The sequence below is a fragment of the Lissotriton helveticus genome, chromosome 9, assembly GCF_964261635.1.
Source record: "Lissotriton helveticus chromosome 9, aLisHel1.1, whole genome shotgun sequence".
NCBI lineage: Eukaryota > Metazoa > Chordata > Amphibia > Caudata > Salamandridae > Lissotriton > Lissotriton helveticus.
Genome location: NC_136070.1, coordinates 873,278,384 through 873,290,605, shown reverse-complemented (window position 1 = coordinate 873,290,605; position 12,222 = coordinate 873,278,384). Strand labels below are relative to the sequence as shown.

Genomic DNA, 12,222 nt, shown 5'->3' with positions numbered 1-12,222 from the left:
TGAAGACAAACTGTTTGGGGGTGACCTCGCAGTGGAAACCAAGTCCAACAGTGTCCGTTCAAGCAATAGTTCATCGTGGTGTACGTAATCATATTTGAATTCACAAGTGTTTATTGGACCATGTTCCAATTAATGTTTTTATTCATTTTAACATAGAAATAGTCAGCTATATAATTAGATAGACAAGTATCCAATTTGTTCTGTTTCCTTCAGTTTGAATGTGTGCTCTCTCTCATGTTCTATAAGCATACTTAAGAAGTGCACTAATAATCTGTATAGCAGCCTCAACTAAGCCCACTATCATTCTTCCAAAAGGTCTGAATTTTAACCAAGATCCTCTATATCAAGAATTGATGCAATGGGCTTTGTGAGAAAAGAAGTGGGTTGGCCCAATACAGCCGCTATCAAACCCTGCTTTGAGTAGGGCTTGTGTACAACAAGGGCAGTATCTGGTAATGCTACATTCAAACTGATGGAATTAAAATGTCTTCACAGAGTGTACCTTACTCCCGTGGTGCTGTAAAGATATATCTTACCGATGCAATTGTCTGACCTTGGAGTCACAATGATGCAGGAGGTTTCTTTCATGTGATGTGGTCCAGCTCGAAGAGCAATGTACACTTGGACAAAGCGGTAAATAAGGAGCACAAGGTGGTTGGGCCTATTGTGGAATGCTCTTTGAAATTATTTTTGCTGGGTTTACATTCTTTGCAGGAAAAACTAGAATACAGATCCAGCATCAATATTTTGCAACATCACCATACACTGCTAGACTAACCGAACAACATAGAATATGGGCTGTGCTGGCGTAGGGGGAGTAGAAGAACTGCACATCATACACCAAAATGGATGCTGCTGAATGAAAATTTGTGAAGTGGGACCCAGATTTACTATACTTTGATGCAAGGAAATGATGCACCAGAGTTGCAGCACTGCCTTGTGCCAAAATAAGAGAGAAAGAATTATGCCATGAATACTAAGAAACAGTTAATCTTTTGTCCCCCATGCTTCGGCGGACTGTCGGAAACCACACGCCACTGCACACAACATTTCCTGTAGTGCATGGGTGTGCATTCTCTGATGATTAAGGAGCATATTTATCAAATTATGACACTGTGCAGCAAGCAACCTTGCTACTCCTTGACAATAGGGTAAAGGTAAGAATGTGCCTTATTCAACATTATATGGTGCATTCCTGACATTTCACAGTGCTGGTGCACAATGTGCTGCCTAGCGCCAATGCAGGCACCCTTGCACTGTAAACAGGATTGTTTACGTGCAGAAAGGGACACCTTCCTACACATAAACAATCCCCTGAGGCATAAACCTCTTTCTATGTGTGCTCCAGAATGCAGCACACATTGAAAGAGGAACAAATGACGAGACAAAGATATTTCACGTCATTATGTCTCCCCTGGGTATACGTAGCATTTTGACTCATTCCCAGGTCTACCAGTAAGGAACATCTAGGAATGTACCAAAATCCATGGATGGATGCATGGGCACACCCACTTTCCAGCCATGGAATGCCTCCCTGGTGCAGAGTAATGCAAAGCAGGGGTTTGCGCTGCGTTGTGTTACTCTACATGTATCAAGTCACACCGGGCCATGCAATTTTGCCTTGTGTGGCATGATAACTCTTACTTATGAGTTGCATCACTCTTGCGCCCCAATGCAAGGCGCAACAGCCACACAACTTGTTGACAAATTTGCTGATAGGTTTTATACTGAAAGAGGTCCCTTCCACTATAAGGTTGTCACACATATTGTAGAACTTAAGGTTGTCACACATATTGTAGGACTTGTGCAATCCTATTTTGTAGTTACAAACACTGCGCTTCACAACATAGGCGCGTTTGCACCAGCAAAATGCGTTTTTACTGTGTACTCTCACCATTATTTGTTTTTACTACATTATTCCCATTTTAGGCGTCAGCAAATTGTTACCGACTCCTAAATTGGGATTGTGAATGGATACCTATTCTCGATATGTCAATATGGAACAGGCGTGTTGAAGGGATCCCTTTCAAGTTGAGAATCAGTATATAATGTATTAATGTTTTGTGACCGTAACCTAGTTTCCTAACTCCTGAGTTGGGGAGCTAATTAGAAATAAAGTGTGTACTGGGGAGGAGGCAGTGGTCCAGGAGACCACTGCCAACTTTCAAACTTTTTTTTAAATTAAACACTTTTTTAAGAGCTCTATTTCCCTTAAGAAAAAAGGGCTGTGTTTAAAAATAAAAAGCTTACTTTATTTATATGCGATCACAGACATGGTAGCCTGCTGATTCCAGCAGGCCACCATCCATTAGATGGCATCCAGTTGGAGTAATTCACAATTTGTGAACTACCTCATTAATATTGGTGAATTAAGTCATATTGAGACCCTCTCTGGGAATTTGAAAATTCTGTGAACTGACCTATTAGTACATAGATTGGTTCCCATAATTCAATATTGGTCGCAAATATATTGATTTCAATTATTGACCAGTATATTGCAACCAGTGTTTTGTAATCAAGCCCATAATTCTTTAGCCCTCTGGGATCATTCAGCCACTTCACTCACTTTGACTTTCATATGTGGTTCCAAGTAATTTCTCAGCATAGGAATAATGCTTTTTCATTGCCACCAATCTGGATCTTGGCAATTGATCAACAAGCCTGATTCTCAGCCACACTTGGAGCTAGTTGCCTGATAACCATAAGGAGAGCCCAAGTTAATACTTTTTTTTATCAAGTACTATTTTGTGATTCTCTGACTCAGTAGGCCTGAATAAGAAACCTGGAAGGACAGTATGTCCTACATGACCTGCTGCTGTCTCTGGAAAGCGTCAACTGTCTCTTTCGCCCAGAATTCCCTAAGTCTCCCTAAGCATTCTACTTACACATTACAGCATATTGTCCACTTTGCTCCCAGTATAAACTAAATTGTGAAAATTATCTATATGCATACTGTAGGTAATGCATGTTGCAAGGACACCAGCATTTATATTCTAGATTCTAGTACAAATAACCACAGGATCTCTTGAAGAGCATCTTCACACCGGTCTCTGGGTGATCTTGGCAATCTCTATCTTAGTACTCTGTTGGCGGGATGACAATTTGGTATGTAACATCCAATAGGCATGTTCATGAGTGGATCTACTCAGATTCATCTGTAATAACACTGGGGGTATTTTATGTGTGTAATGATTGGGGGCTATTGAGCCAAGGCAGATCAAGAAACTATAAGGTCAGCTGGGTGATCTGGAGGCACATGTTCAGTCCTCTCTATGAATTTTAGTCAGTGAGAGCGTTATTCCCCTTTACAGAGTTAATCATCGAAGTGCCTCAAATGTCACAGAATCCCTTTTCTCTAACGTGTCACTACGAAATTACCTCTTAGATGGATGTATGACGTTACAACGCATACTTTTACAACGCCTACCTTTACATCGTAAGTTTTACAACGCATACCATTACAACGCATAATGCTTTTGGGCGCTGGATAGTGAATAGTTTAATTTACTATTCCAACTCCAGTCCCCGTGGATAGTAGGGAAGGTGTTGGATAGTACATTAAACCTATTCCCTATCCTAGAGCGCCCCCCAGCGCTATGCGTTGTAATGGTTTGCGTTGTAAAAGTTGCGTTGTAATGGTAGTTCGTTGTAAAAGTTTCGTTGTAAAGGCTGTATACCCTCTTAGCTTCTCTGCCTCATGTATGATTGGCCCTGTTGCCCCATGAATAGTTAGTTTAGCAAAGCCACATGGCACGTCCACGTCACGGTCCACCGTGTGCCAGTTGGCTACATTGCCTCAAATTCTTGTTAGTCACTTTGAGCTATCCTCTTATTCATCTCCTAGCGCAGCATGCCCCACTTTTGTCCATGTTACAATTGTTCATCGTGAAGCTTGCATTTATGAACTTCTTGAGCCATTGGGCCATCAGGCCATCCGCCATTTTAGTCTATGCAACCACTAGTTTTTTTAATTCCATGTGTCCAGTAGTTTGGTTCTTCACTGGAGTGACGATGTAATACTGTTGACAAAACTAAAAAAATCCTATTAAATCGAGATATGTCACTGTATATTCTCTTTACATAATCATAAAAAACACATTTTTAACAAGATAGCTCATTTTTTTATCATTTTACATAAAATGACACACTTTAATATACATAAACTCATTCTGTAATGCAGTACGCTTTAAAAATGATTTAATATACCTCAAAAGCTCCCCTTTCTGTAACCAATGCCTCCAAATCCCCCACGTCCTCTATTTTGCCACCTAATTCCCCCCTCAACCCTCCCGCAAAAATGAAAGCACTACATTGTAGCTGATGCAAGATTTGCCTTTTTCATGTTATATCTTGAAAACTAGATCGAAATTTAGACTTAAAAGCGCATCTCGAATTGCCTGCCCACAGAAGGTATTAAGCAATTTATCATATCAGGCGCAAAGTTCAAAAGAATAATTATTGATACAACAAAAAAATCTGCTTATGCAGCTATTACCTATAAATCATTAGCTAGTCATGCCAAATTTGTGATGATAGTCAAGGAAGGTACAGCCTGGAGCTACCAACAGAAATGAAGACCTCGCTGGGAATACAGATATTAGTGGTATGGCCATTAGGAAGAGTAACATTGTGTACTTTTTCACACTTTCATGACAATTCAAAAAAATGCACTTTTAGAATTTGGTGACTTTTTCACACGAGGACACACCACACATAAAAGCCAAACAAAACATTTTCTGTGGCTCTAGCCTTCTACTGGCAAACATTACCTGCAATTCCATAACACAGAATTACGAGGCACTTCATGCAACATGAAAATCTGGAATTTTACATTTGCAGATACAATTAAAATTAATTACAGGCCTAATCTCTCTGTTTTAATTGTGTAAGTTTTCAGGTCTGTGTCAGTCAAACACACTGTTCTCCTCACCTTGGTGTGAAGACAACTCTTTACACATTATTACTTAAAGTAAAAGGTTTTACAAAAGGTTTGTAAAATTGCCTCAGTGCACGTATACATGTGAAGAAATCCATAATAGGTCACACATTGGCATATATGAAAGACTAGGTACACTAAGTAGTAGAAAAATATATGCTTTTAACAGTAAGCCGGGAGGCAGTAATTCATCTTGTTCAACAGGCTTGACTTTAGTTGTAGTCAATGTTGTTAGGTTTGAGTGTCCTCCGAAAGGACTCAGTCACCTTTTCAAATGTATGTTCTGTTTTTGTCCCTTTAGCAGTATTGACTTTACATTGGTTATTGTCCTCCTCAGATTTGAGTCAATAACGTTCGTTTCAACCCTTAAAACCGACATTATTGGGTGCTTCATCCGGATGGAGTTCTTAAAGAGCCTGGAAAGAGGTGAAGTTTATCACTGGTTGTAACCTAATGGATGGATTATAGTGCCAAAAGGAAAGGCACTTTTGTTCTTGGTACTTTTAAATGGTTACAGATGCCAAGTAGAATGAAGAAATTAGATAAAAAGTGAGAGAAAGTTTAAAATACATTTAGTTTGATAAAGTTTGAGAGTGCTCAGTGTAGAGATGCAATCGCATAGAGAAGCATTTCAAGCACACCATGCATTGCAATGCTCTTACGTTTCCACGGAGCATGCTAACTCAATAATCCAAGGGGCATATTAACAAGGGCCTTATCTCCGCTTTTTTGGCTTTAAAAGCCAAAAAAGCGTGGATAATCTTATCGCCCTATTTACAAGCCAGTGCTAACATGCATTAGCGCATGTTAGCAGCTGTTTTGCCGACGCCTCGCTTTATATCTGTAATGAGATGCAAAGTGGGCGTCACTGGCCATACCCCTGACAGAACTACCTTGTAAATTACTGCGAAATGCACATCACAATATTTACAAGGTGGCCCTCAGGATTTTAGCAGACGTTAGTTTTTGGCGATAACTGCGGTTTTCGCCAAAAACTAACGTCTGGTAAATTCCTGACTTACCTATTCACAACATAGGGGGTGGATTATGCTGATACGACCACAGGATCAGCAAGGTTATCGCCATTTTCAATGGAACATCGCTGTAAAACACAGCTATCGCAGGAATAAATATCGTCATTGTGTTATGCGTTTGTGATGCAGCGCTAGCATGGCGATAATTTCTTGCGATAAAAAATCTATCGCTCAGTGCAGCCAACAATAATTATCGCTGGCCGTTGATAATATGCCCCCAAGTTTTTCTTTGCACGTTTGGACTATAAATCCAAGAATGCAATGAAAAACATGTCTTGGATGAAATACTTCAATGGGGAACTGGAAATCTTGAGAGCTTTGGCCTGATGCAAAGTGGTGCAAAAGATCAGTGCATTGATTGTTTCAATAAATGATATTTTACGAAAGGTAATTTAGATTTAGTGATCCTTTCTTCAAAAACAGAAATTCCCCAAAACCGGAAATTTCAATGAACCTTTCATGAAATGAAAATTCAGTAAAATACAGCTCTGGTGCTCAGCAGATAAGAAAAACTAATGTTTTCAGTGTACCAAAGATGAACATATCATGAATGACTGCGCTGTGGTCCTGAAAGTGGACAATCTTTGGTGCTCCACTGTCCTGCATCAATTTTTAACGTGGGGTGATGTAGAGCTGGTATGCCTGCGGGAAATTTCCGAAGCCACTTGTTACTGGTGTGATGTCAATTTCTTCCTGGTTAACAACAGGCTTGATGTCAAAGTTCTGCAGAAGGGCAGTGAGGAGGAGGAACAGTTCCATGCGTGCCAGTCCCTCTCCAATGCAAATCCGCTTACCTAAAATGCAGAGGGGAAAAGAATAGCCAATTATACAGTTGATTTATCAACTAAAGTATCTTTTTACTGAAAAAAAATGGGCAACTGAATTGTTCACGTTTTATAATGTTTTTTGGTAGTCCTGTTGCACACTGGGACATCTAGGGGCTTATTTACAAGCCCCTTGTGCTACTTCTGCGTCATTTTCGAAGTGGGAAAAGTGACATACGGGTGGCGCAAGGGGCTTATAAATCTGCCCCTAGTCCACAAAATTAGTTCAGGCAGTGCAGTGCTCAAAGGTGCAGTGATGTGAAACATTTACAGTGATACATATATACAGATAGGATGTCTCAAAGTTCCAGAAAAATGATAGTTCAATATGTATTCACTGATGTATGTGTTTACCTGATTGAATAACAGACTATCCCCTTTAAAAATATTGCTGTTTCAACCCTACATACAATTTACGTGCGTCTCTTCAGGACGGTCTCCATGGTGGACGATGAGGGAGGAAGGGGGCCCTGCTAGGGCCTCCAAAGTCACTTTCCGACATTCTTTCCATGCCCATGGAAGGGCTGTGGGAAAGTGACATTGTAATCCCGACTGCAGAGCGGAGGCTGGCTCTGCCATCATTCATGGGATTACAATGCAACTCCTTTTCCAAGGGAAACGCTCGATGTCGGGCGGCAAGCCTCAGACAGTCTGTGAGATGGCTTTCCGCCCCACACCGAAATCAGGCCCTTAGTCTGACAATGTTGGTGTTGCATTAGTAGTTTTGCATTGCGTCATTGTATGTGTTCTAGTCTGTGTCTTCTGTTACACATGAGAAGTGTTTTTCCACATTTGTGAATACAAAATGTAATATTAGGTAGCAGGCGTGAAAATAATTTGCATGACATGCTTTACTGCAAAGCTGTCAATGCCCCCCATGTGGGCATTGAGTACATTATACAGCAACACATAAAAACACAGACACATACATGCACACTCCTACATGCATTGTGCATTTGTGATTTTTATAGCTAGTGGAATTATAATATAAAATAAACACAAAGGAAAGATGTTTATATTGTCATTGATGGTGTGGGAAGGTGGAATTTTAGTTGGGATGGCTTGGAGACCTCACCAAGTAATTCTATCACTAGTGGGTATCAGGTCTAGTTAGTTTGCATTCATGTAAAATTTAGCTCAGTCCTGGCTAACTGTGGCACAGAGCAGCCAGGCGTAAATCAAAAGACACAATTGTAAAACATTTACCTGTAACAAAACAGTTAAAAAGTAGAAAGAACAAGACAATAAAAATCCCACTCTAATTTACAAAACTATAATATATTTAACCCGTTCGACGCACATGACGAGCTCAGCTCGTCATGAGGCACAGTGGCGCTGTGCTCATGACGAGCTGAGCTTGTCATAATGGCCGCGGAACGCCGACGCGGGGCTAATTCCCCTCCTGTGCGGGGCATTCCATTGAGTGGGCGGAGTCATTACGAGCTCAGCTCGTCATGAGCACAGCGCCACTGTGCAGCATGACGAGCTGAGCTCGTCACGAGCACCAAGGCGCCACGCGCGGCCCCCCTACCCCCGCACCATGGGGGAATTAGTCCCGCGTGGAAGGGGTTAAATCTTTATGTAGACAACAAAATGACAAACATCTAGTGCTCTGACCCGGAGTTATGATTTTTCAAAGGTTTTCATAAATCACTGCATTTTCACTCAAAAAGTTTCATAAAATACTGCTTTTCAATCATAATGGGAGTATATGACCCTTGAATGTGGGGGTCAGGCCGATCGTGATGGAGCAACGTTGAATGCAGAGGTCAGGTTTGTCTCCGTCAAGCATTTACCTTTGCAAATACAAACTTTTCTGGTTCTTTTCTTAGTTGGCAGGGCTTGTCAGAGGGGTACTCTGAAGCTTGGATCTAGCATTGAGCTTGATATCAAAAGAAAGTTGTCACGGGGGGCTACTCAGTTCTCGATGATGAGTTTGAGGTAATCCACAACCCGGAAAAACTTTTCAGAATCTGAAGTTGACTGCCCAGGGAGGACTCATCAATAACAGGGACCTGTGTAGTTGCTGTGTGGTAGTTTTTAGGTTCCTTCTCAAAAACCACAATCTTTGAGCTCTAGGCTCACAAGTTGCAGTCCTTTCCAGCGAAGAAGTACACTCTGCTGTCAGAGGGCCAGCCAAGGGTGCAGGAGCTGTGGGGCACCTCTTGGGGTCTAGAACCCGATCTCCCAGAATGTACCAGTGGGGTCCAGGGCAAATTTGTGGTTGGGGAGGAATCTCTAACTAATGAGGATAACATTCCCATGGGCAACCCTTCCTTTCCTGAGGAATTGGCAATAACCATTCCCACAGTGCATCTTTTTGCCCAAATCCATGGTATCAGAATTTTTCTTCCATTGGTCAGAGCCCTAGGAACACTCCTGTTGTATGTCCAGTATAATTAGCAACTTCCCCTGGATAACCAGTTCAGCAACAGACAAAAGAGAGGGCAGGATAAAATGTGACTTGCATTTGGCTGGGACAGTCAGCTGCCCATCTGAAGTTGTACCAAAGGGGATGATGGACGGAACGTTTGAGCAAATCAAACACTCACCCCCAGTCAACTGATCTGGGTTTAATCCATCATCATTCTTTAACTCACTCCACCACCCCAGTTCAGATATGGCCATATGCAAATCAGTCTGACCCTGTGCCTCATGGGAACAGTCCAGCCCGAACTGCCAAGCCATGTCTTCCCTGGACCGGGAACAAGCATCCTGGGACAGGTTTCTAGCTATTCAGCTGTCATCAGCCAGGCTAGCATGAATCCCGTGGCAAAGTGAGAAAGGGAACGATATCTGGGTATACCCTGCGAACTTAGGGCAAACAAAGCAATACCAAAGGGGATGATGGACGGAGAGCTTGAGCAAATCAAACACTCACCCCTGTCAACTGATCTGGGTTTAATACATCATAATTTTTTCCACCAATCCTGCATGCACAAAGCTCAGATTAAACTTATAGAACTTTACAGGAAACTTCCAAGCATTGGACCTTCGCATGTGTTTCAGAGTTTTATTGTCCAGTTTTCTACCTCCCTATGCATAAACAATGTCTGTTTAGGGGGCAAGACTAGGTGCAAATGGAGTGAGACACTTATAACTGTGCTCCTGCCAAGCCATCTGTCACCCTCGTAATCCACCTCAAAAGATCCCCTGATTTGCACCCTAAATGTGAGGTAAACAACAGGAAAAAATGTGATATGGGAGTGATGAGAGGAGCTCTGAAATAGCAAAAAAGAATAGGCCAATATGAGGCCAAGAGACTTAGGAGTCTATTACGATGGCAGGCAGACAAAGTCTGCCGGCCACCGCAAGGGCAAAACAGACCTCCCGGCATAGGTGTGGTGGTCCCACCATGTCAATAAGGATGTGACCTCCACCATGGCAGTCGCATCCTGCATTATTTACATTGCGGCGGGTGGTGCTGTCAGCAGCACCCGCTGCAATGTGAAAAATGCATGTTGTGCATTTGCATGCACAACATGACAGGCACCGCGTGGTGACTGCCACCGTGTACATGCAAATGTAGGGGTGTACCATAGGTACCCCCCATGTGCACCCCCTACACCCCTGACACCTGGGGGCTGGCAATGGGCCCCCAACAACAAGGACCACCTGCCTTTCCATGGCGGCAACGCCGCCATGGGAAGGCAAATTTCCACCATCATCATAATATGGATGGCGGTGTCTTGCAGACACTGCCACCATATTTCATACCCCTTTTCCGCCCGGTCGACAAGGCGGATGGTCTTTCCGTCCGCCGCGGACCCGCCAGCCATGCTAATATGGCGGGGGGTCAATCAGGCATGGATAGCAGGAGGATCGCCCCGACCGAGCCAGCGGTGGATACTACTGGCCCGGCGGGGGCGATCCGTACGTCTTCCTAATAGACCCTTTAGTGTCTTGAATTCTAGGATTGAGACCAGGGCCACAGCTGCACTATCAGGGGTGTGATAATTGGAATGTGGCACAAATAGCACAGCCCTAAGAAGCTTCACATCTTCTTGAACATCTGGCTAATGTAGAAGACAAACATTGAAAGGCGAACTGCATCACAAGCAGAACTAAAGTAATGTGGCAACTGGTGAACTGGGCCTGGGGTGGAAATGCCACACCTTCGACAGCGCTGATGTGGGTGGATTAAGGACTGATCTAGACAACGCTATGTTGAAGTGCCCAGTGCATTGAGGAGCATCAAAGGAAAAATGCCCTAGTGGAGCTGGGCTGTGTTCCTCCCTTGTGAAGCAATGCTCTAAACCTTGATAGGGGATGGCTGATTCCACAGCATGAGGGAAATGAAAGATCATTTGAACAGTCACATAAAACTGCGAGGACATAAACATCTAACTGGCAAGGCTTGACCTTCATGGGCCTACTGAGACCTACTGACTAGGGTTCTGGGGCGTGGCAGCCTCTTCCAGAGACATAGTGCATTTATTGCAACAGTGAAGGTGTTTGGCTAATCTGGTGACAGTTGCTGTGAGACAGGTAGGACAGACTGACATGCAGGACGGACATGTGAACACCATCTATCATATAGTATATTGATTCCACATGTACAGGCTCTGAGGTAAAACTGCCAATCCAGCAATTCAAATAGCAGAAGTTACACTCTTGGGGTACAAATAAGGAGGCTTTAGCACTTCTTCAGACATCCACTGTTCCAGTGTTGGGGAAACTTCAACCCAGAGTCTGGCATTGTTGCTCCCAAACAATAATATCCTGTGATCCAGACAATGAATCGTGAGCCCCAAACAGGTGTTAGGCCAGGCAAGAGGACTCAGATGTGGATGCTGTGTACAAACCCTGAACAAATCATGGAGCTTACTGGCACTGTTCATAAGCCAACTTATGGTGACCAAGGATCATTGAAAACTACTAATGCAGTAGCAATCAATGTGAGGCTACTCAGGAAAGAGAAAAGGAAACTCTAAAACAGAATAATATGTATAAAAGGTGCCACTGAGCAGCTTTGTCTGTGTCAGACAAATTTAACAAACAAGTTACTGATCTAACATAAAGGGTGAGATTCCTGGAGTACAGAGGGATACACTCAAGGGAAAGCAATAGACATAATAATAGCCAAGTAGTGCGCCTGGATGCATGTGCTGTGGTGTATGATTCAGTGGCCTTCTAGGAGAAATGGCTGAGAGAGGTGCTCGTTTCTACCGGACTGCCAAATATCTCTGCTTTGGAAAGGATCATAGAATGCCAGCTCTGCAGCCCACATGTAGGTTGGCACCCAGACCAGTGCATGCAAGATTGCTACACTTCTGAGATTGTGATCTAATCGCACAATAGTCAAGAACCTAAGCCTTTTTTTAAAATCAGTCAATGGCCATTTTTCCTGATTATACAGTTCAACAACGAAAAACTTCATTCAATGAAGTAAATAAAATTGTGATAGAAAATCGCTCTTCCTTACTGA

General features: G+C 42.8%; 1 protein-coding gene across 3 annotated transcripts in view; it reads right to left on the bottom strand.

Moving 5' to 3' along the window:
* Nucleotides 1–6,127: 6,127 nt before the first annotated feature.
* LOC144781938 (cytochrome P450 2G1-like) overlaps nt 6,128–12,222 on the bottom strand; it is an 878,243-nt gene continuing 872,148 nt past the window's right edge. For all 3 annotated transcript variants that reach the window (XM_078661025.1, XM_078661024.1, XM_078661026.1), the window contains exon 10: nt 6,128–6,764. In XM_078661025.1, the coding sequence (XP_078517151.1) occupies nt 6,583–6,764 (182 nt within the window). In that variant the 3' untranslated portion in view covers nt 6,128–6,582. The remainder of the gene's footprint in view (nt 6,765–12,222) is intronic.